Genomic DNA, 24,908 nt, shown 5'->3' on the forward strand with positions numbered 1-24,908 from the left:
CAGAGGAAAGAAAGATGGAGGCTCAGAGGGAAGGTGCATTGGCAAGTGAAGTCACCAGTTAGAAAGATAAGCTAGGAGGAAGAAATTAAAGGAAAGACTTAGACAAAGTAATGGAGGATTCTACATATATAGTGATTGACGGGTTAGTTAGGTATAAAACTGGGAATAGGTGATTTTTATTTCAAAGGTGAGTAGTAGAAGGCAATAAGGGTGGTGGCAAAAATATGGGCTTTAGAGCTTAGTAATAATATATAAAAATAAAAGTAGTGATAATGGACCTGGATTTATAAATTGACACCTATATTTAATACTCATGTGTTACTTATCTTCTCTGAGCCTTGGTTTGTGCCTTTGTTTGCTCATCTATTAAAATAGAATTATTGACATCTAACTCAAAAAGGTGTTGTGAGGATCAAGTGAAATAAAGCACTTGAAGTGGCCACTGATAGTAATTTTTTATTTTTTTAAACCAATATTTGAGGTTGATGAATATAGTATTTCAAAGGGGACTTGGGGTTGAAAATTTAAGTTAAAATTCATTAAAAACTGTGCATTGCTATATATATTTTTTTGTTTATTTAGTTCAGTTTTCCATATCTGCTAAGTAGATGGTACCATGATAATATATACCTGAGTCCATGGTGCCATAGTAATGGTTAGTTCTAGCCCTTTCATCACAAAAACGGGAGCCTTTTTTCAAACAACTTTTCCATCTGTGCTTTAAAAATATTTGGACATTTACTCATTTCCTCTCCTAGACACCCAAAATACTATTGGTCTCATAACCTCTCATTTCTCTTCTCCCCCGTTAGTTCAAGAAGATACTGTGAAAATAATATTCCATGTCCACAATCATGTTCATAATAGCCAAATTAATATTTTTTTCCCCAAATAAATGTCTGTGCCATCACTTCCTCCAAGATTCCAAGGCAAGAACAGTTAGAAAAGTTGTGGCCTAAACAGAGATGCCTAAAAGTCAAATTGCTCCAAGCTGCCTTTGCTGTCTTGGAAGGAGGACAAGAAATATTGCTGTAACTACTTCCCCATGCCTCCCTGTCCTGACATTGGGACAATAATAGCAATGATGATGACTAACACTTGAGCTTGCTGTTCCAAGTACTTTATGTGGATGAACTCATAAGCCTTACCTTAATCCAATGGGATTTGTATGCAGTTATTATCATCCCTGTTTCTACCTGTGGAAACTGAAGTGCAGAGACATTATGAAATTCAGGGAAGGTAATACAGCTTGTAAGTCTCAGGGCTGGAATTTGAATTGAAGTAGAGTCTGTTATTCTAATCATTGCACTGTACTACTTCTCTGTGGAAGAAATATCTGGGCTCTTTTAGGAATTGTGGCTTGATGCTATTCCTACTATTTTTTAGAGATAACTGTTTTTTCCTCATTTAGTATCATTTACCGAATACAGTAGGAATGAATGACTGTGATTTTGGCTTCTATTTCAAGATGTACACTGAGTTCATTGGTTTATCTTGTTTCCTTTTAGATCCCAATAATAATCTGGAAAAGGAATTTAAAAAAATTCATGATCTCACAACCCCCAAGATAACTGGAGACAAATATTTTAGTGTCAGAGGTTTTAATAAATCTCCAAGAGTCAGAAAGAGCATAGAAAAGCACCGAATGGCGCAACGAGGTGGAGATGGTTTTAGTCTAGGGTGTTTACTGAATCAAAAAAGAAGCTCAAGTTGCCCACTAGAACCCCGGAGGTTTCAGCCTGTGGGAAGGAAGGTAGTGTGAAGGAAGAGATTGAGAAGTGGACAGAAAATGGGGACAAACACACACACACACACACACACACACACACACACACACACACACACCAGACTTTTATCCCTCTTCTCAGGTCGAAAAGAAAACAGATGCTTATTTTCTAAATACATTTAAAAAACTTTCTTGGGGAGAATTAGAGCAGTTAGTGTGGTGGTATTTGGGACATCCTGCTCATTATGGGGACATCCTGCTCACTACAAAATGAAGTCTGGAAGTTAAAAAAAAAAAAGCCTGTGTATACAGAGCTCTCAGTTAGCCTTTTCATTGCCTCTTCCTGAAATCTGAATGCAAAACCACAAACTACCAGCCATTGAAGGGAAGCCCTGTAGTATGACTGAGAATGATCAAGTTAAACACAAAGCATGATAGGAAAACTCTAGAGATAATTCCACAAAGAGAATTTTAAAATAAAAACAACTAACATGACAGATTCAAAACTAAGCAACACATAAAGAAAAAGAAAAGGGTGCCATGAAAAAGGAACAGAAAATAAAAAAGGGCTTTAGGAAATTAAACATATTATTGCCAAAATGAAAAAACATAATCAATTTAAAGATTGAACTCAATCTCTTAGTGTATAAGATAGAAATAGAAAGAGATGGGAAATGTGAAAAAAGGGACAAGGGCCATTGAGGAAGTCCAATATCTGTCTAATGAGAGTTTACAAAAAGGCAGCAGAGAAAATGAAGAGATAGAAATGATCAAAGAAATAATAAAAGACACTGTCCCAGAATGTTTATATTTAAAATGCCTGACAAGTATGGAACAGGATGAAAAGACACCCACTTAGTCACACACTAGTGACACATCAGGATATCAAGGATAAAGAAATGATCCCCAAAACTTTCAGAGTGAGAAAGAGGTCACCTATAACAGAACCAACCATGTCAAATGCTCAACAACTATGTCAAATGCTAAGAAGACAATGAAGTAATGTGTGCCAAACTCTGAGAAAAATTAGGTCCAGCCTGGAACTATATACTAAAATATGATATTAATGCAGAATATAGGAATTTTCAGATTCATACAGGCTTAGAAGTTCACCTCTTATGTATTTCTCAGCTTTTCTTTTTTAAAAAATTGAGTGTGTGCTCTGGCAATAAGAGAAATCAGACCAAGAGAAAGAAAACTATTCAAGAAACAGTGGATTCAATCAGTGAGTGTGGAGAATAGTGACCCAGAATAATAAATGTGAGGCAGCTTGGGCCAGGAAGCCTGTGGGAAGGGGTCTCTGGGAAAAAGTAGGTCAGGAAAATAGATAGTATGATGAAGTCCATGGAAAACCTAAGGGCGAAATAAAAATAAAGGCAAGAGAAAGGAAAAATAATCAGAAATGACAACAAGAAAATAAATAAGATCACTCTCATGTTTCTAGGTTAGGTGACGGGGTGAATGGTGTGTGGCCATCATCATTGATGTCCAGCCTCATCAGGGTGGGAGTAGGGAGCTCAGGAATGGGGTTTTCATCCCTAATAAACATTCCCACACCCCACAAGTGGCATGGAGACAGAGAAACGCTGGATTTTGAGGCACCACTGCAATGTTGGACAATGATGACTTCAGCAGGGACCACCCAAAAGCATAGATTTCCCTGTTCACCTGGCAACACTCAGTATTATTGGGTGACAATAGAAGCCAATACTGAAAACAGTGGAATTTCTAGCTAGCTCTGTCATGGAGTCAAAACTAAGTTGACTTAAAACACTAGAAAGTAATATTTCGTAGCACCTTCATAGCACTGAGTTTGCGGGCTAAGATTTAGTCTGCAATTCTACTGGGGATGGGGGTCCGTAGAAGAGAGAAAAGATGTTGATAAATGAGATAAATTCTCATTTCTCATATCGGGATGTCAGTAAATGATATCTAAAGTCGACAGAGTGAGAACTAATGATGTATACATATCACATAAAGATAACCTCCAGAAGGACTAAGAACAGAAACAGTTAAGGTATTTATTTCTTGAGAGTGAAGCTGGGAGTGGTGAAAAAGAGTGCAAGCTGCTGTTTGCATTTGAATTTTATTTGTACATTTGTTTTGAGGTTTTTAAAAAAATATATGTTACTTAAATTTTTTTTTTAAATGTGTTCCTTTCTATCAAAACTGCTGTTCAAATTCTCTTGCTATAGTGCAGTTGTTTAAATTGCCCTTGTGTCTATTGTAAACTGCCTTCTTTGAAAGAGGATGAGTTGATAAATCAAATAATTAACCAGTCATGGGCATCCACTTCTTCATCTGTCAAATCTCTTCCTCTTTCTCATTTCCAAGAGTGCTCTCTAGAACACAAGGGAGGAACACCCTACTTAGTGCTATCATTATCTTGGTTACAAGCTAATAGGAAGCAGAAGAGCCTTAAATTTAGCATCCAGACTTTGGCTCTGAAGATTGCTATTAAAGTGGTAAGCTCTGACTACAGCTTTTTAAAGTGCACTGTTTTCCCCGAGCTGAGAAGGGTCTTCTGAACCAGTATCAATAAAACACTCTCTAATGGGATCTCCGACACCGGAAGTCACCACTGACGCCAATGTAATGGCCAACCCTAGACTCTGCCTTGCCAAGCAGCACAAATAATCATCTACAACCACAGGCTGATGGTTAGCTGGTTACCTGACATTGGTGCTCACTGGGAAGTTCTGTAGGGGTGACAAGGAAAGAGAAGAACCTGCAGTGAACTTTCCTCAAGCTACTTCAAACCAGAAGGGGCTTAGGGTGCAGAGAAGGAAGGAAAACAGAGATTCACACATATCCAAAGACAAATGAATAAACGTATCATTCTTGGTTACACAGAGGGGGCCCTGAAGATCTCAGCTGGATTGGAATAAAAATGGATTCTCTCTGATCTGGCCCATTAAGACCTCTCTGGTTTTATGTATTGCCTTTTTTTGTTTTGTTTTTCGCGCCCTGCACGCCACTAGACCCAAACTGCTGGATATCTCTCCATGCTAATTACATGCTGTTCCACTTGCCTGAAAGGCTGTCCTGTCACTCAGCCTTTTTCAGGCTGTGTTTCCTAATCTATCAAGAGTTAGTGTAAACCTGATCTTTTCTATGGAACCTTGCCTGAGTCACTAGTTTTGAATGCCTCTACTCTACACTGAATTTTATTTCCAATTGGTTATACTGCTGAAGAAATTTGGCTGTTTTCATCTTTATTTTGCCAGTAGATTGTAAGCTTCATGAGAGGAAAGACTGGGTATGTCACTCATTCCAAAATAATTAAAGTAGTTAATATATGTAAAACACTTAGAACAGAACCTGGAAAATAAGCACTATATAAGTGTTTATTTATCATCATCGTCATCATCATCATTATCAACATCATTATGATCAATCTTTGTATTTAAGCACTTAGCATGATGTTTGGCACATGCAAGTGGCAGCTAAGCAAATGTTTCTTCATTTGAATTCTTGGAACATTTCAAACAAGCTGACTTTTAGAGATGAGGAGGTTGATAGGTATTTCAACAGTAGTCATGGTTCTAAGATGAAAGTGAAGATAATTTCTTTAGATATTGGTAACTGAGAGCAGTGACTATCTTTGAAGAAGCAAAGGATCTAATGGATTAATAAATTTAGTTTTGGGGAACCAGAGGATATTTTAGATGACATGAAACTATTGAAAACAGGTTTGCTGTTGGCTTTAAGACAGTATACTAACCCTCAGAAAGATGGGTTTGTTTGGAAAAACACTTAATGTAACCCAAGTAACTTCATTTTCTTCAGGATTCTCTGAAAATAGAAGGCCAGTCAGTCAGATGTCTCCATGCTCATCGTCCCTTGCTGTCTGCATGTGTGATGTGCACACGTGTGCTGCCAACTAGGTGAACCTAACGGGGCGCAGCAATGGATCATTAAGCTTTCCTTCCATAAGGTGCATGTGTATCTTCTGAGCCATATTTCACAGGCAGGTAACACTTTCATTCACAGAAGCATAACATGAGCGCTAGGATTGCTGCATTGTCAGTATCTCTCTTGTTCTTCAAATGCTACATCCATTCAATCTTACAGCATTGGCCCCATTCTTCACTGTTTATACAAATCCCACGCAAGCCCACTTCCTCCAGAGAGGCTTCCCTGATCAATGCAGCTCACAAATATCTCTTCCTTCTCAGGGCTCATAGAAATTCATAGCGTCTAACACTTATTTCTCCCACAGGTATATTCTATGCTATGAAAACACTTATGCTGTTGTCCTTTATTGCTATTTGAATGTGTATTGCTATTTAGCTGTTAGGTATGCTAGTCTTAGCTCCCCAAGTAGACTTCAGGATCTTTAACAGGAGGCTGTATTATGCCTCTCTGTAGTCTCTACCACAATTGGCAGTTTGATAAGTATATTAGGTACTTAATAGGTATTTCCTTATGAATGAATGGATAAATTTCCCAGAAATCCATTCAAAAGATTTTCCTGGGAGCCTTATCTACTTTCTACTTTAGATAGTCAACACATATTAAAGAATAAAAGATGCAGATTTGAAACACATAGATTTATATTTTAAAATGCTACAGTCTTCATAGTCTATGTTTTTAAATATATTTCACAGTATTTGTTAATACATTTTTAACAATCTGGATGCAAGTGTAGGCTAGTTATACTTGAGGACAAAACTACTAGATTATTGGATATTCAGATATTCTCATTAAAAATTAATTATCACAATTCGATCAGCTATCGTTACAGGAACATTTTATTGCTGTCGGCAGGTGGGTGTCCTTGAATATATATGTCTTTTAGGAAAAGTACTAAATACAATCTAGTTCCTTGGAAGTCCCACAGTACTCTGCCAACAGCACACACTACTGCATGCCCACTGACCCTGAAAGGCTCAGCTTTTTGAGTGTATAGGCAGTTGATTAATCAAAGTCTGTGATGAGTAAGAGTGAATCAATGTGACATAATTGTCCAACATCCTTTAGAGTTATTTGCTATAAGTTAGTTCACTGAGATAGGTGGGTTTTGGGTATTTTGGTGTTCCTAGAGTAATTCATGTAAGCATTTTCCTTGCAGCCAATGTATTATGAGGGCAAATGCAATGAAGCCTTGTAGCAATTTCTGTGTATCATTGTGTTGTCAGTAATTCCGAAGTGACTTGCCAGCTAAGTGGTACAGGCACTCTTGTCACCATTATGATTCATTGCTTACTGAAAGCACACAGCTAGCCTTAATCTAATTCTCACCACAACCTTGTGAACCAAGTGGTATTATCCCCTATTCGTACTTGGGAAACTGATGCTCGTGGAGGTTAAGTGACTAGCCCAAACAGGAAAAGGAGCCAGACTCTGAAAGCAATTCTGTGCCTTAGAGTACAATCATCTTCCCAATTCCTATTGAGCATAATGATTACAAATCTCAAATAAGCCCTCAACATGGCTTGTAATTTTACTCCCTTTTCCTAGTAAATTCTGTTTTCCACTTTCTGAAATGCCTCTTTAATATCCTCTATATCTTCAAATATCTCCTACCCTCGTTTCATAATTCGCTAGAAAATAGAAACCATTAGAGAAGACATATCACCATATCCTTGTCACCCTATATACAAATCATATAGTACCCACCCTGCCCGTCTTCCTTCCTGTTACAATAGAAATGTCCCCATTGAAGACAATTCCTCCACTTGTTTCTGGATCTCAAACTCTCTCTTTTATTTGCTTAGTCAATCCCTCTTTCTTCTCCAATATCAATATCTCCCTTTCTACCTGATCATTCCTTTTAGTAGCCAAATATGACTCTAGTCTCTCCTGTTTAAAAATCCTCCTTTGACCTCCAAATCACCCTTTAGCTACTTGCTTATTTCTGCATTCCCATTCTCAGCAAAGCTGAAAGAAGCTAATTGTTGAAGGGCTAGCTAGCAAGTGTAGACATTTCTTTTGAAAAGTTTGGTTATGAAGGAAAAAAGAGTAAAGATTTAGGATTGAGGGAGGGATTTGAAAAGAAATCAAGTTATATCTGAACTTGTTCAGAGATTGCAGAGAAGAAGGCTTACCTAATGTCACACCATTTATGCTAGAACCAAAAATAGAACTTACTTATTTTGTGTCTCAAATTAATTGAGATATTGTATGCATAAGAGTTTTAAAGACTATAAAGTGCAATAAGAACTTAATATGGTATTCTTATATCCAATACACCATAATTAATTACCATCATAATTAATTATATTTTCTGACTGTATAACAAACATACCTTTCAGCCAGATCCCCACCCAAAGGAACCTCATTGTTATTTATTCAGCAGTTCTTAAATGATTGAATTGGTATGAGTGAACTTTTGCTTGCTTCCTTTTGAAAAAGTGAGGGATTTCTGAAATAAATGTTGGCCAGCCTGAATATTTCAGTCCACATGTTCTGAGCTGGTAGACAACTGGATGGGCTATATAATTATATAGGCCTGATGAATACTAAATGCTCGGCTCCTTCTTTGCAGGATTACTCCCCTTCTGATAAAAAAAAAATGTATAAAATAACCCCTGTCAAATAAACTTGATCTACTTTAGATTCTAGGCCTCTTTTTCCAAGATCTCCTTCAAAATGCTGGAAGGACAAACCCAATTCTTCTTGCCAACCATCTAAACAGACACTGGCTTATAAACCCAAGATGTTCCACAATGCTTTGGATATGAATCCTAATCATCTTTGCTCAGTCTGACAGAAGGTAAAAGTTTAACCATCTGAAATTTAATTCTGTGGGCTCAAGGGGCAGAAATTGTGACCTGATATTCAGAGGTTTATATTAATTATTCATTGTTTTTTTTTCTCTCCTAATATGCCTCTGTAATTTATAAGTAGGGATATAAGGGTTATTGTTTCTTTATAACTCGTTTAGATCATGTAGCCTTCAATGAATGGATAGTTCCCGGTATCTACAATGTGCATGGTACACAGAGACCAGATTAGGAAGTCTGGAATGAAGTCAGGGACACATATGCAATGACTTGTAAGGTATTATTTCTATGTCTCTCTAGCCTGAGTTTTCTTCTGGATAAAAATTTGTGGCAATTCATAATGACAACTCATTACGTTTTAGGATTAGACTGAAGGGCAAATCCTGTCTTTCATGAAGAGCATCCCTGTTTGATGCAGTATCTCCTGTATGCATGGGATGACTCCCGCTCAGGTCTTGCGGTCTGAGGACAGACTTGACCTAGAGTTGCATCTCTATTTTCATAACCCCATGTATAGTGAGAAGTTTCTTAAACCTGGATTTCCTGATCTCTGCATGAGGCAAGGTTTTCCTTCTCTCGCACCTCTCCTCTCAGTACTCCTCTGAATCGCCACCCCTCTTAGCACAAGAAACGCTTATGCTACTTTTGTTTGTTTAGAACCTACACCCTTTTCAGCTTACCAACACAATGTTGCCCTAGCAACATATTCAAGAAAATATTTTTTCCCTTTGGGTTTGAAACTTGAATGCTTTAGGCCCAGATATTTTGTCTCTCTCTAAGTTTCATCATTTATAAAAGCTGGAATTATACTACATACTTTGTAACATTTGTGGGAGGGGTAACTATACATAAAAAAGGGTATGACGAGTTCTGATGAACAGTAGTTATTAAATTGATTATATTCTCTTTCTTTCCTATAAAATGCTCCTTATCTAATTATTCCTTTGGGGCTCATTTATTAGATAGTTATCAACCATAAGGATGGCAAACAAATTAACATTTCCTATTTAGGGACCAGTAGAGCTGCAAAGTAAAATGGAAAGAGCATAGGGCTAGAGAAGTGGAAATGTCTCAGTTTTGGCCTTATTGGTTTTCATATTAACTAGCAGTGTGAATTTGTATATGATGACCCACACATGCAAAACTAGAAGTTATCGGGAAGATTGCATTTATCATTGATGAAAGAGTAACATCAGATTCTTTAAACATTTTAAATCCTATGTAAACCTCAAGTAGGTTGAGTTTAATTTGATTTATCAAGTATTAACAGTGTAACCATTATGGACTGAGCTTGGCAACATGAGGAATAATAAACAAAGGATCCATATACACACATTTGTTGACGATCGTTATGAGCTGAACTGTGCTCCCCCCAGATTCATATGTTGAAATCCTAACCCCCACTACTCCAGAAGCTTTACGGGGGTAATCAAGTTTAAAATGACATCAGCATGGAAGGCCCTAATCCAAAATGACTGGTGTCTTTATAAGAAGAGGAAATTTAAATACAGATGCGCACGGAGGGAAGATGATGTGAAAACACAGGGAGAAGACAGCCATATTCGAGCCGAAGAGAAAGACCCAATATAGACCCTTCTGTCACATCCCTCTGAGGACTCAACCTTCCCAATACCTTGATCTTGGAATTCTAGCCTCCAGAACTGTGAGACAACAAATTTCTGTTGTTCGTGCTACCCAGTTTGTGGCACTTTGTTATGGCAGCCTTAGCAAACTATACGGGGACCTATTATGTGCTAGAGACAATAACACTGAGCCAGACACAGCCCTGTATGGTAAGCCTGATCCTGTAGAGGTGTATATATATACAAGGCATCATGGGAGGCCAGTGAAGAATAGGTGAGCAATATCAAAGAGTTTGTTAAAGCCTCCCCAGAAGGAATCTCTGAGCTGAGATTTTGAAATAAGAGTTACCCGGGCTAAGAATAAGTACAGGAAAGGGATGTTCTGGGCAGAAAACAGTGTATATAAGATGCAGTGTGTACAAAGCCATGGATTTGTGAGCACGTGTAGCACTGTTATAGGACTGTAAGTAATTCAACATGGCCAGAGCTTATGAGGGGTAAAAGATGAAGCTAAGGAAGTAGGCAGGGTTGAATCAGTAGAAAAAGGCTTCACAGAGCGGGTGGAGAGGCTAGGGCCTTGAGAATGGCTCTTTGTTGAATAGGTAACTTGAAGGAGATAGGCTGCGTTGGGTGGGAGGGAAATCATGAGCAAATATGTATTTGTTTGGCATTGAAGGTTCTTGTCTGGTTAAAGCAGGAGACCTCTTCAGTAGTGAGGATGAGGTGGAAAGATCAGAAGGGGTAAGATAAAAGATGTCCCTAAAGGACCAGAAGAACGGCAAACTAGGAGCGATTTGAGGGGAGGGCCAGTGTCCCGTCCAGTGTCGGCAATCTAACAGGAGCTCTGTAAACATTTGCTGAATGAGTGACCTGTGGAATGATGAAATAATGTGGTCTTAATGCATTGAGTACTGACTTTTAAAACCTTGTTTTATCTGGTTTTGAAATCCAGGCGGTACTGGGAAATTTTTAACTTTGTGGAGTCTCGCTCTTTTTGTTTGTAAATTTGGAGATGCTCATACTTACTGACAGGGATATGATGAGAATTGTATAAAATAATTTATACAAAGCTGAGTAGAACTTAAAAATCCCATCCAATCCATATTTACTGAGATGCTACTACATCTCAGACACTGTGTTACACTTTAGGAATACAAGGATAAATAAGACCTGCTTCTAAGACCTGATCTCACTTTCTAGGGTGGGAGGCAGACATCTGAACAGATAATATAATTGTGATGCAGGATAATAAGGACACGCAGAGGATCAGGGGTGCACAGGAAAGGGGCAGTTATGCCAGCCAGATGATGGGATGGTATTAGGGAATACTTCCTGGAGGAAATGATGCTTAATCTGAGTCATGACAAATACTACACAATTAGGTGAAGAGGAAGAGAAAGGAATTCCAAGCGGAGGGCACAACAGGTTTCCTTTACAGCAGTGCTTTTCTAGTTCCTATGCCTGTGTAGTTCCCTGGCTGAAAATATAGTCAAGCCTCACTGATTAGAGCAAAAGAACCCTCACTAGTCCTTGTCAGACTCCTGAAGGCTGGATCTTGAAGTCTGAATACCCTCCACTACTGTCTGGGTTCTCCTTAAACTAAGCTGGCCTTCAGGAACCTTGCCGTAGCCACTTGCCTGATTCCCTCACTCCCTTTATTCTTTCCTCTTTCTTTCCTTCCTTTCCTTCATTTTTATTCGCTTTCTTCCTTCCTCCTTCCATCAAACATTTACTGTGTCTGCACATGTGAGCCATGGGTTATACAAAGGATAAGAGCATATTTCTAAATTTCAAGGAGTTAAAAGTCTAGTTCAGGGACAGCGAAATGTGCCCCATTATCCAAATCTGCCTGGGTTTGTAAATAAGGTATTATTGGAACATTTACTTATTGTTTGTGGCTGCTTTCATGCTACAATAGCAGAGTTGAATAGTTGCACAGAGACCATGTGGCTTTAAAGGCCCTTTACAGAACATGTTTGCCAACCTCTGTTCTAACATTTGTGTGTGGCAGAGGTGTTTGGGGTAGGTGGATACGTAAATAGGTAAGTAAAACGGTAAGATAAATGGTAAGAAAGAGAACTACAGAAAAAGGGTCCCTAACTCCTACTTGGAATGTCTGGGAAGAAGTGACAGCTAAAAGAAGTGATGACTAGGTTAAAAACTAAAGGATGAAAAGGAGTTATGAGGGGGAAGGAACATTATTCTCAGCAGAGAAAACAGTATGTGCAAAAGCCAGGCAGGGGGCAAAAAAAAAAAAAAAATAGACAGTTCTCTAGAAGTGACAGAGAGGGAATATTAACAGATGAGGCTGGAAAATAAGTTGGGCCCAAGCAGGTCATAGAGATCCTGAGTGTGAAAGTCATATTAAGAGTTTTGGAAACATAATCTCCCATAGGTAATTGAGAATCACTGAACTATTTTAAGCTGGGTAGTGCTCGAGCAAATGTGTGTTTTAGAAAGACTACTCTGGCTATAGTTATATTTAATATTTGTTGGGCATTTATTCTGTGCCAGGTCTGTGCTAAGTGCTTTGCATCCATACATGTATATGGAAATGTTTAATGAGTAACTGGATAGCACTGGAAGCCACGTGGAAAGAGATAAAGAGGAGGGACAGCTAGGCATCTATGAGAACCAGTGTTCGTCCTAACAGATGGACATGTAGAGCACCACCCACCTTTAGAGGCAGGAGGAAGATTAGGAGAATAAAAATAATTGAAAAGGGCAGCATAATGTTGCAGAACCCTAATAAATATCAATAAGGGAATACATACAAATAAGGAGTGGATAGTAAAAATCAGACCTTGTAAAGAGGGCAAAGAGAAGTGAAATGAGGGAAAAAGTTGGGGGGGGGGGGTAAGATTTGGCAAGAAGCAGATCACAGCTGACTAAAAGAGAACAATTTTAGCAGAAGAGTTGGTACGCAGGCAGGATTATAGGGGTTACGGAGGTGACTAGAAGTGAGAAAATGAAGGTCACTGCCACTAAACACTTGTTTGAGAGATCTGTCCTTTTAAAGAAGCAAAGAAATATGACTGTGTCTAGATTTCTTAAAATGAGTCTGTAACTCAGCAGTTTTAACAAATTTTCTAATTCATGAAGTAAATTCCTTATACCAAGTACCTGGTCATTGGAAGCAATAGTGAAGAAGAAATTCTACAAATATGTTGCATGACTAAATCATAGGACAATGCGTGTGAGCATTCCTTAGTAATGCGGGTCGTAGAACTGCATTATTAGGAAATGGGGCAGCACGATTTAATGCTTAAAAATGTAATCGGAGTAACTTCCAGGTAGAAGAAAAGATTCTCTCCTTAGTATCGCCAAATTGGAATTGTGGCTAATGTTATCTCTGGAAGCCATTCTCTAAAGATGGTCATCCCTGCACATGCCCTCATGTCTAACTCTCTACTGCACAAGCAATCAGTGTCCTATGAAGGCTAATGAGATCTACGGGGAGAATTAATAGCCCTGCCATCACCAGTATTGTATCCTGCATCTTTAAAGAGCTTGAAATATTAAATAACAAGCCCAAAGACCATTTCTCCCAGATCCTCATTAGATTGATTTTACAGATGAGTAAACCAAATCATAGAGAAGCAAGTCAGTGGAAATGAGAAGTCTTACTTTAGCCCTCTCTCACACCAATGTGAGGCTGTTGCCTATTATATTTCTAATTAAGCTGTTGTCCAGATAAAGAATGACTCCCTCCTGGCTTTGACTTTGGGATTCCAACAGATTTTAATTACTTATAGTTGAAAAAAACAATGTCTTTTTTTTTCTCTCTCTCTCTTTTGCTAAAGTGGGTGTGCAACTACTGGACTGAACGAGTTGGGAAAATTAGAGCTGCACTTTCAATATGAAGCCACCCACTCAGCTCGGAGTCTATCCTGTTTCAGAAACGGGGAGGTGTAGGGAGTGAGGAAGGTATTTTTCCCTTGTATCTTTAAGTCTAAATAACTTTACAAAATTTTCTTAAGCAATATTTGAAATGAGAAATCATCATGGGGGTTATTAGTCTTACTCTGTAGGGACAAATTTTTTCTGCTTCACAAGCTTAACTTCTTACTTGGATCTTGATATTCTGCTAAGAAACTTAAAAGGTCATTTTATCAGGTCAACAGCAAATGGCACTCTTATTACAGAAAAGTTATGTAAAAAGAGGAAAAGAGAAGTCTACTAGCATGTAAAATGCACCACAAAAATGAGGAGAAATTACAGTTAAATACTTGTAAAATCAATTTTGCTCAAATATTTTGTTCAAATGGAAGACTTCCAAGAGCTCTGTGGCTCCACATCAATGTCTAATAGGCACTACTCACTTTGACCTTCAGGGAGAGTCCTTTTTAAATGCTATCCACCCAAGCATGCAAAAATGCCAATTTTACATAGGGATCCTGGCATTATTTTTATTTCTTACTCTGTAGAGGCTGTATTTTGAATACTTTAATAATGGTCAAAATATTCCTAGTCAACCTAGATGGCAATCACTAGAAACATAGAGATGTTAAAAAAAAGAAGTTGTTATAATTTCATTCTTTTCCCCATTTGATTAGAGTTTACAAATATGACTGTCAGCTAGTTATCCTAGTGAGGCTATGAGTCAGCCCTCCTCCAAGTAATATAAACTTCTTAATTCAGTCTTTGGACTATAAATCCATAATAACACCACCAGTGTTTTGATGTTATCAGTATCTTTATCTTCCTTTATTCCATTCTATGATAGATTTTATCTCTTCCATTGATTACCGTAATTTATTGCTGGAAAAACAATTGCTAGAAAATAATATACTGAAGGATGGTGATTATATGGAAAGGTAAAGAGCAAGATCCTTATGATATAGTGTGTGTGTGTGTGTGTGTGTGTGTGTGTGTGTGTGTGAGCACATGAAAGAATGCATGTGCAGTGTTCAATGAAATAATATGATAGTTTTGAGGGCAATACTGTAACCTGCTTAAGGTCAAAGATCATATAATGTTCAGTGCCACATCCCTAGTAATTAACACTGTCCCTAGCACATAGAAAAAATTTTAAGGAGCATTTGCTGCATGAATAGTTAGAGGGTACTTGTACTCTATTTTTCCACTGGCAGACAAAGCTTCCACATGAAAAATGAGGTCCATCTACAACAATCTGCTGTGCATCCAGTGTTTATGGATGATTTCTATATACACAGCATTATGCTAGCATTTGAGAAAGGCAAGGAAACTGAATACACAGAACTTGGACTTGAAGAGCTTCCAGTCTAGTTGGGGAGACAAGATATATACAAGTGAAAACTTAACTCCTAATTCTAGAGAGTGAATAATGGCATGTCAAGTGTAATTTTTCAGTCCAAATGCAACTACTACATGAGTTCAGAGAAAAGAGAGGCTACTGAGGATTGGTGTTGTTAAGGAAAGCTACATAAACAAGGCAGGAATTGAGTTAAACCTTTGAGGATAAAAGACAGAGGGGCAGGAAAGAAAATAGCTGTCCAGGAGAGGAGAGACATGAGCAGTCATCAACACAAGAATAGATAATTCAGGACTTAAAGTTTAGGGAGCAGTCATCAGATTTGGAAAAAGGAGATGATGGTCAAAACATACATAATAAGGAAATAAACAAGCATGTGCATTTTGCATATTAACTTTCAAACTTAACCTCCTTGCTGAAAAAAAGTAACTTTGAAACTTAGGCACATGATACATGTTGCAAACTTGGAGAAAATAGGTGGAATGGCAGAGGATCCCAGCAGCATTCCCAGAGGCTAGTGAGTAGCAGTAGACATGTCTAACTAGGAGGTAGCTGATGTATGACTTCAGAGAAGACAAACAGGAAGATGGGGACTTGGCTAAATTTTCTGATGAAGGATTCCATGTCGAAGGAGCTTATGATTACAGCACAGATCTGACTTTCCCAAAGTCTTGAGTGACCTGATGTACTTTTGTAGTTATTCACTGATTATATCAATTTCTATTTATTTTATCTATATCAGGATATAGAAGGCTCAAAACTGTGTGTACAACTATTCTGCAAACCTGAACCCTGTACATAAAGAAAAAGTTTTGAATTCTGACTTTCAGATGTTGGGAAAAAAAATTCACACATCAATAAAATCAAGGATAAATATTAAAAGACCAAAGGAGAATCGGTAATTTATAGACATTTAAAAATAATTGGTGGTCCTTCTTTTCTAACCATGTCTAGAAGTTGATGTAAGAAATCTTTATTAAAGTTAATCATAGCAATGTATGATTACATACATTGTTTGTGTGTATATGTAGAACAGAGTTAGCAAAAGATTTGTTAAGATTTCAATAAATACTTTGAAAGTTACTTGTAGTGACCCTTTAAAACTCACATTTGTTAATGAAATGAAATGAAAAATTAACTCTTGAGGATGTTGCTTAAATTAAGTGCATCTATGCATGGATGTACTACTACGATGTTTCAACATACATTAATTATATCCTTTTGAAGTCTCTACTGCCTTATTCTAAATAGCTAATAAGACCTGCACTGCATCATAGTTCATAGAAGTGTGGTGCTTGTTGCTTAGGCAACAAGATGAATAAATGCAGGTCAGAATGTGCTTCAAGAAAAACAAAAGCTAGACTATGACACCGAGTGGAGACTAAGCAGGTTTAACAGATCTTTCACCACATTCATGAAATCTGTTTCTTAAAGTGGTCTGATCATATCAGTGTGCTTTAACTAAGTTCATAATGAAATAAATTAAATTATGGAGATCAATAAATAATTTTTATAAAGGTAGAAATTGATTTTTTATGATCCTAATAGCAAATAAATGGTGCATGGCAGCATGGAAAGCAATAATTGATGACACCATTTTATGATTTGCTTCATTTCCATAATTAATTCCTCTAAATGATAATTTAAAGTTTTAAAAATTGATTCTGCCTCATGAAGAAAGTATTTGACTGACTCATCTGAATGAGCTGTTTTCTCAATTTCTGGAAAATTATATACAAAACTTGGAAGTGAAAAAGAGTAATTTATGGAGAAGATTAGACCCTCGTTTTGTCATATATACACACACACACACACACACACACACACACACACACACACACAGGATTTTTTCCTCTCATATGCATTTTGGAGTACTTATACATATTTCATTCATGAATGTTTTTTACAATCTCCAAATGCTTATTTGAAACCTGTTTGATTAACCTTTCAGTTGTAGTCTTTCGAAAATGATTATATTTGTTCAAAAGTGTTTAACATTCAGAGGAAAATTATACTGAATTAAAATCTTTCAAAGCAGCCCAATATTCTGGAGACTCCAAAAACCTACCTAACTTCTTATGGAACAAGAATAAATTTAGAAAAAGGTTTGAGGAGTGGGAATGAGAAAGTCTTATCTCAAGTAGCGGTAGAGAGAAAGAATACTTATCAAAATGTGCAGTAAACATAAATAATGATGCAAAGACTTTTATTCTGTTTGATAGTTCCTCTAATTCTTGGTGTTATCTGTTTAGTGTCCTAAATCTACCTTAAATCTTCTCAGTGTCCTAAGACTCTAATGGCAATTGAAGAAATTTCACTTTTTTCCTATTTCAACATCTACAACATCTTGTCTGGTCTAATCAGTGATGGTATTTTTAAACATGAGAAAAATACCAGTAGCTGTATATCTCATAAAAAATAGATTCATATTGAGTTCCATGTACACAATTATTTAGAGCTCACATGTTTTAATACATTTATGTAGCTTTAAAGAAAAAGCTCACAGGGCATGCACATTTTTGGAGAAGAGGCAGAAGTTTAACAATTTGAGTAATTTTTGAAGCTACAATAGTCAAGTCAAGCTTGGAGAAAAAAAAATCTCAAATGGGGATAAAAAGGCATGACTAGCTCTCAGTGTTTTGTTATCAATTCTGGTATTAATAAGCTCCAGGTGCCAGTTCCAGTATTTTATTTAGAAGTAGCTATTAATTATTTCTACAAGCCATTTGCGTGCTACATGCCTATGTTATGGAGCTCTCTCTAAATTTAGGGATCAGTAACATGTCGTGATGGGACCATGAATGCAAGGAAAGGTAATAAGGACTGTGACGTAGCTTAACAAGGGAAACTGATGAGCAGTGGGGGAGGTATGTAAATGATTAGAAAGCTGTACTATGGGTCTGCACATCTCCCCACCCTCCTTCCTCACCTCTATCCACCACAGTGAGAAGTTTGCACATACAGGTTTAGGCTGCATGCAGACCAGCATTCAGAAGTACATGAAGGTACTTAGTTATTAGCCTCTTTCTAAATATTGACAGTTAATTGATGGAAGTGTTTGTTTTCCACCTTAATTAATAAACAATACCTCGATGCTCTTCAATCAGCATGTGTGAGTAAGCGAATGCTCTTCATAATTGACCATCTGAAGCAGTTTGCTAATGAACCAAAGGTCGTCCAAACAATTTAAGCTGCTTACCGAACAATTCTCAGGAAAAAAAAAAAATGATCTTCACATCATAAATATAACAAATTGTCTAATTCATCACTAAATGCTTATTTCATCACATGAAATAAGATGTTTTAGGAATCTAGAATTAACTGAAGAGTGCTATAATCTAACTGGGTATTACAAATTTATAAAAATCACACAGAGAATGACAGGGAGAGAGAATATAAATGTTAATCTTCTTTCACTGCCTATAAATAGTACTCTCATTGGTTCATTCACATAATACATATATGTAGATGGATGACTATAGATCTTATTTTTCTCCAAGTGTCTATATGTACACAGTAAGTTCAGTCCTAAGAGCATCCGATTTTCTGATGCCGTTACATATATAAAATTGACCGGTTTTAGTGCAAATCAGGCTGCCTCTGAGCCGTGTAAGACACATAAGAAGCAAAGACAGACAAAAGGCAGCTCTGTGGACACAGAGAGCGTCTTACCATAAACTGCACATTGTCAAATCCATTAGCCATCAGGTGGTTCTCGTACTGAGGTAGCCCAATGCTTTCCAACCATTGTCCCACTGTTTGGACAGGGCATCTGGGTCCTGTAAGAGGATGAAGAGGGAAGCGTTTAAGCAGGGAGTAGCCGTCCACGGGGTAATAGCGGTAGTCCTGGGCTGAGAGGTGGCATTGCCACATCATGCTCCTGGGAAAGTTGCTATCAAAGGAGCCCGCCAGCTTGACAGATTAATGTTCTCAGCGAGAGAGCAAAGTCAGAAGTAAAACATAGTTTGCCAGGCAGGCTGTGGAGTATGACTTGATCCTAGCTCCACATTTCTTACATATTAATCTTTACTACCGACCAGTACGTCATACAGCCACCAAAACCAGGCAGCAGAAGAAGGCATATCAAGCTGTCAGCTTAGGCTGGTCTGCGTTCTATGTGATTGTTGGAGTACTCCACAATGAGCAATGCACGGCCAGCAGCCAGAATTCTTTTTATCAAGTACTCCTACACTCATCAGTATGCAGCTCCATGCTCCTTGCTCCCCCTAGCTCGCTCCCCTTCATTACCCAGCCCAGGCTACACCTCGCATTTTCAATAATAGCCATCAGATAAGGCAGATTTTTTTTGTCTGCAAGCTGTAAGCCTGCTGCTGCTGCTTCCTCCTACACACCCATCCAAGCGTCAATCTTGAATGATGAGAGCAGTCAAAACAAATGCAGAAAATAGCAAGATTCAAAAGCAAACCAAAGTGCTTAAATCTGAATTGAATCTTCATACCGGTTATACGGTTATATACGTTACAGAGCTATTTGTTGTGGAATTTTACGTTTCAAAGGACACCAGGATATGCAAAGCTTTAACTATAGCTCATAGCCAAGCTCACTACAGGTTCCCTTTTTCTTTTTCTTCCCTTCCCTTTCTTCTTTAAATGCAGCACAGATAAATGTTTCCCATCTAAAGCTTTACAGTGTTTGGAAAATAATTACTCTCTTCCTTTGCCATGCTGTATCAAAATGCACCTCTCCGAGATTTTTATTTCTTTTTGAATTACTGCAAAATACAGAAACTGCATCGCAGTCTGGAAGTCAAGATAATTCATTTCTCGTTTGCAGGGCTTCTTCCAAACAAACATATTATTAGGCACAAGAATTCCTTTTCTCCTCTGATATTTATAACCCAATCTACCAGGGTAACCATTCTAAATTAGCTCCAAAGGTAACATTACTGGGTAGAATTTTTAATAAAGAAAAAGAGCCCTAACCAAAAATAATTTGAGAATAACAGATGTAAATGTGCAAGCTTTTACTGAATGGCAGACAGATTGAGTAATTTATTTAATAATTGAGAGACACGAGAGATTAATAATAGAACTCAGAGGACTAGATCATCGGAAAGAATAAAGACTCTTAAGATCAGGAAAAAACTTGCAGGAAGGTAAGTCTAACGTCCCTCTTAGCACGGGAATCCCCTATCACAGTGTTCCTGGAAGAATTTCATCTAGTTTATGCTTGAATACTGCCTGGAACGGAGCCCTTATGACTTATTGAGACTTCATTTATTTAAAAGGTATTTTACTTCCTACTTGACTCCTACTCACTGGCTCCAGCTCTGCCTTTAGAGCCCCAGAGACCGGGAACAATAACTTTCCCACATATGGTACTTTAAAAATTAAAGATAACTAGTTCTCATCACCCTGGAACAGTGCCTGGCATGTAGTAAGTACTCAACAAATGTTTATTGAATAAATAAAACATCATTTTTCTTCTTCTCCCAAATCTTATCTTTGTTTCCTTTCTCTTTTTAAGAACATTGCCAACTTCCTTCCATAAGACACAGAGTTTAAACTCAAAACGTCTTGCTGACATCAGTCCCCAAGTTGCAGTCATTCCTCCCTATAGTATCTCTGGCATCTATTGCCTTGATTCTATTTCTCGTTTTGTGTTTACGGAACTTCCATCCACTTTGATTCTGCTCTTTTAGTTCAGGGCCACCTGGCCTAATGCAACACTGGCTTCTATACGGGTCACCTTAACTCTGATATTTCAAAAATCTATTGTATATGCGGGTGTCAGAATAAGTTCTCTAAGATATCGTTTTGATAATTACTCCCCTTTTCAAAACTCTTCCATGGTTTTTAGTTGGCTTCAAAATAAATTCCCAACTCCTTTGATAACATTTTGAGGTCTTTGTGATCTGCTACAAATCATTCAACTTTATTCCCCTTTCCCAGTGCTCCAGTCAGGTAGGATTACCGGCCAGTCTCTAACAGCAGCCTGTAACACTCTGGTCACCCACAGCTCTGTGCCTTCATTGGTTTTAGATTACATGACACTTTATGAAACCTTTTCTAAACCCACCTAACAGGAATTGATCTCTTCCTTATTTGTCTCAAGTGACATTTTTAGACTCTCTATTATAACAAATATTTTCTATTTAACATTATAGTTATTTATATTTAGTTATTTATATTTATATATTATATATAGTTATTTATATTTATGTATTCAGACTTATTGCCTGAATATAGGAACATGTCTTGCTAGTATGGCCCATGGTAAGGAGTCAGTACGCACCAAGTAATGTAATTTCATTTCATGATCTAAACTATACAGTATCCTTCTGGTTTTGACTTAAATTTTTTATTTTTTATTTTTGCTTTTAAATCTATTCCAATAGCTGAATTAGTTGGGTTTCTAAAAAGAATTTTTCAGGTATGATTTTTTGTTTATCATTCTCATCCTCTCTTTTACTTGATGATAATTTATCCCCAATTGGTTCTAAATCTTCTAAGAAAGTCAAAAAGTTTGTAGCACTTTAGAAATTGACTTTAAGAGATCCTGGTTGCTCAACATTACCTGTATGAGAAGTTCCAAACAAAATACTAATTGTCTTTGGCTAGCTCGAAAGCTGGTATGAGGCAGAATAAAGGTATCAATTACAGCCTCTCCTAGCATCACAACAGTACTGTTCTTTCTGATCATTTTAATGAGTGTGTGGATAAGCTAAACAAAGATTGAAAAAGCGCTACAGTACTGTTTTGGTGAGACATATGTTGAATGGCCAGCTCCTCAAATCCCATCTCATCTTCTAAGATGCATACCAGGGCCCAAGTATATAGAAGAGTGTCATACATATCTTAGGTGTTAAATCATGTTTGGTAAATGAATGAATGAATGACGTTGGAAATGACTTTCATAAGATTTTAATTTCTTAATAGAGAGATCTATAACATCTATTATCTATCTATATATCATTATCTATCTATCTATCTATCTAATCTATCACCTATCATCTATTAAAGCAGAGGTCATTTCAAGGTGTAGACTGTTGTCTGAAAACATAGCTCAGAGAGAATATTAGTTACCAATCACTCGACTAATGTTTATGCAGACTGACTAAATTTTATTTTTTAACTATTCGATCATTCAATTTATACTCAGCAATTCTCATATGTCGGTGAAAGGTTATAATGAAGGAGAGCAGTGAGTGAGGAGTGGGGAAGGGGGAGTTGGGGAGGGAGAGGGAGGAAGAAGAAAGAGGCTTTGGGTCGTGTTGTTGGTGGTTTTGTTAAAGTATTTTCTCATGAGCCAAATCTCTAAAGTGACCTTGATTTTGGTCTGATGGTTGTGTTTTAAGTGTTTAAGTATATTTCTCACTTTCCTTGAAATACTTTCTTGGAATTTAGAAATTCTTAAAGCATAACAATGCATTATTGAGCAGGCACCTTTATTCAACTAGAACTTCTGTGAGTTCCAAAAGTGAGATAAGAGGGAAGGAAGACACTGACAGTTATTCAGGGCTACCATGTCCTAAGCAGTGTGACGTGGATTATTATCCCCATTTATACAGAAGAACATTGAAACTCAGAGTGTGTAATGAAACCAAGAATTTTCTTTGACACGGTTTTTTAAAAAAATAAATCTGAGGTTCCACTTCCAGAATGGCAATGTGAAGGGCTCCATGGACCTTATCCCAAGACCAATGAACGTAACTGCTAAAAATTGTATGACAACAAAACAAAACAACCATTTAGTCTTTGGAACATAGAAAGGATGAAGAAATATCTATTCAAGAAAATCTATGAAAACTTGGTAAGAACAGAGAGAATCTATAGCACTGAAGCCAAAACTTGTCTCCTCCTCCCTCCCCCTACTTCCCAGTTTAGATGGAAAGAAACTCCACTCTGGGTGGGCGTGCCCAAGAGAATGAGGCTCTGTCTCCCCTCAGCTCCCATCCATGGGATAAGACATCTATCAAAAGGGACAAGCCAGTAACATTTCTAACTCCCTCTAAATTTAAGGTGTAGGTGTTAAATTCCTGGTGAGTGTGGCTGAGATGCCATGGGTTCCCTGTGTCCATTCAGCTCCCATTTATAAAGTGGAGGCTCTATCCCAGTTGTGACAGGCCAAGAATAGTGAAGCCCTAATTGCCCTTGTCCCAGCTTAATTATATGGCTGAGGTTCCATGTGCAGAAATACAAACTGAGAAGATAAGAAGACCAGAGGCCACCATTCCTGCCTAGTGCCCAGAACAGTGGTTCAAAGATTTTGCCAAAGGGGAGAGAGTCAGTCCCTAAGAACAGAGAGCTCTAAAGCTCTATCTCGATGAACTGATTTTATTTGAAATAGAGTATGAGGAAATTATTAAAAATAAGAGATTTTATGATAAGTAATTCAACTACTAATCTGTTCTCCACCTCTAGCATTTTATCATTTTAAGAATGTTATACACAGGAAATCATACACGATTTAAGCTTTGAGATTGGCTTTTTTTTTTTTCATTCAGCATAATTCCCTTGAAATCCATACAAGTTATTCTGCATATTAATAGCTCATTTCTCTTTATTGCTGAGTAGTATTTGTGGATATGAATGTACCAAAGTTTGCTTAATGATTCACCCATTGAAAGACATTTGGGTTGTTCCTAGCTTTAGCTATGAATAAAGCTGTATATCATTCGTGTGAACATCAGTTTCCATTTCTCTGGGATAAAGGTCTAAGAGTGCAACCACTGAACCATGTGGTAAACACACATTTCATTTTATAATAAATGGTTGTATTATTTCCCAGACTAGTTGTACCATTTTACATTCCCCCCCAGCAATGTATAAGAGATCAAGTTTCTTTGCATCTTCACCGGAATCTGGTGTAATTACTTAAAAAATTTTTTTAGCCATTCTGATAGGTGTACAGTAATATTTCATTGTGGTTTTAATTTGCATTTCCCTCATGGCTAATGATGTTGAACATATTGTTATGTGTTTATTTGCCATCTGCATATCCTTTTTGGTAAAACATCTGTTCATGTCTTTTGCCTATTTTCTAATTGAATTGTTTAGTTTTTTATTGTTGAATTTTGACAGTTCTTTATATATTCTAGATATATTTGTTGAATTTTTGATTTGCAAATGTGTTCTTCTAGTCTGCAATCTATCTTTTCATCTTCTTCAGTTTCCTGTGGAGCTAAAGTTTTTACTTTTGATGAAGAATAATTTATTAATTTTTTCTTTAATGAATCATGTTTTTGGTGTCTACTCCATTATTTTTAACTGTTTTAAATGATCATTAAAACTATGTCTATTATAAATAGCTTGTAACTGTAATTATTTTTTAATCTAGAATTTAAAAAACTATGACTTAGTGATTTACATTTTAAAGAAAAAACACAATTTAGGGTAATGAAAGTATGCTTGATGTTAATAATTTCATCTTATTCTATGTTTATATTTATTTACATTTTCATTTACTTTTTTTTTCATTTTTGTCAGCCTGGTGACTTTCCTATTCATTCCATTTTACACTCTTTAACTTTGAGCTTTTGTGATAGTTCTCTACTTTATTCATGATTATTTTACTTTTCCATGCTTTCAATATCAGATGCATACTTATCAAGAATTATTTGAAAGTAAGATTCAATTTTTATTTCCTCCAAGACATTCTATTTCTCACTCCCA

General features: G+C 37.1%; 1 protein-coding gene across 11 annotated transcripts in view; it reads right to left on the reverse strand.

Annotated features, from left to right (window-relative positions):
* Nucleotides 1–24,908, reverse strand: part of ANKS1B (ankyrin repeat and sterile alpha motif domain containing 1B) — an 818,845-nt gene that overhangs the window by 308,301 nt on the left and 485,636 nt on the right. For 7 of the 11 annotated variants that reach the window (XM_036237318.1, XM_036237317.1, XM_036237316.1 and 4 more), the window contains one exon: nt 18,946–19,052. In XM_036237318.1, coding sequence (XP_036093211.1) covers nt 18,946–19,052 — 107 coding nt within the window. Of the gene's footprint in view, nt 1–18,945; nt 19,497–19,625; nt 19,743–24,908 lie in introns of those variants that run through there. The other 4 variants (XM_036237323.1, XM_036237324.1, XM_036237322.1 and 1 more) reach the window with 3 other exon arrangements.

Source organism: Rousettus aegyptiacus, unplaced genomic scaffold (assembly GCF_014176215.1).
Source record: "Rousettus aegyptiacus isolate mRouAeg1 unplaced genomic scaffold, mRouAeg1.p scaffold_m13_p_2, whole genome shotgun sequence".
NCBI lineage: Eukaryota > Metazoa > Chordata > Mammalia > Chiroptera > Pteropodidae > Rousettus > Rousettus aegyptiacus.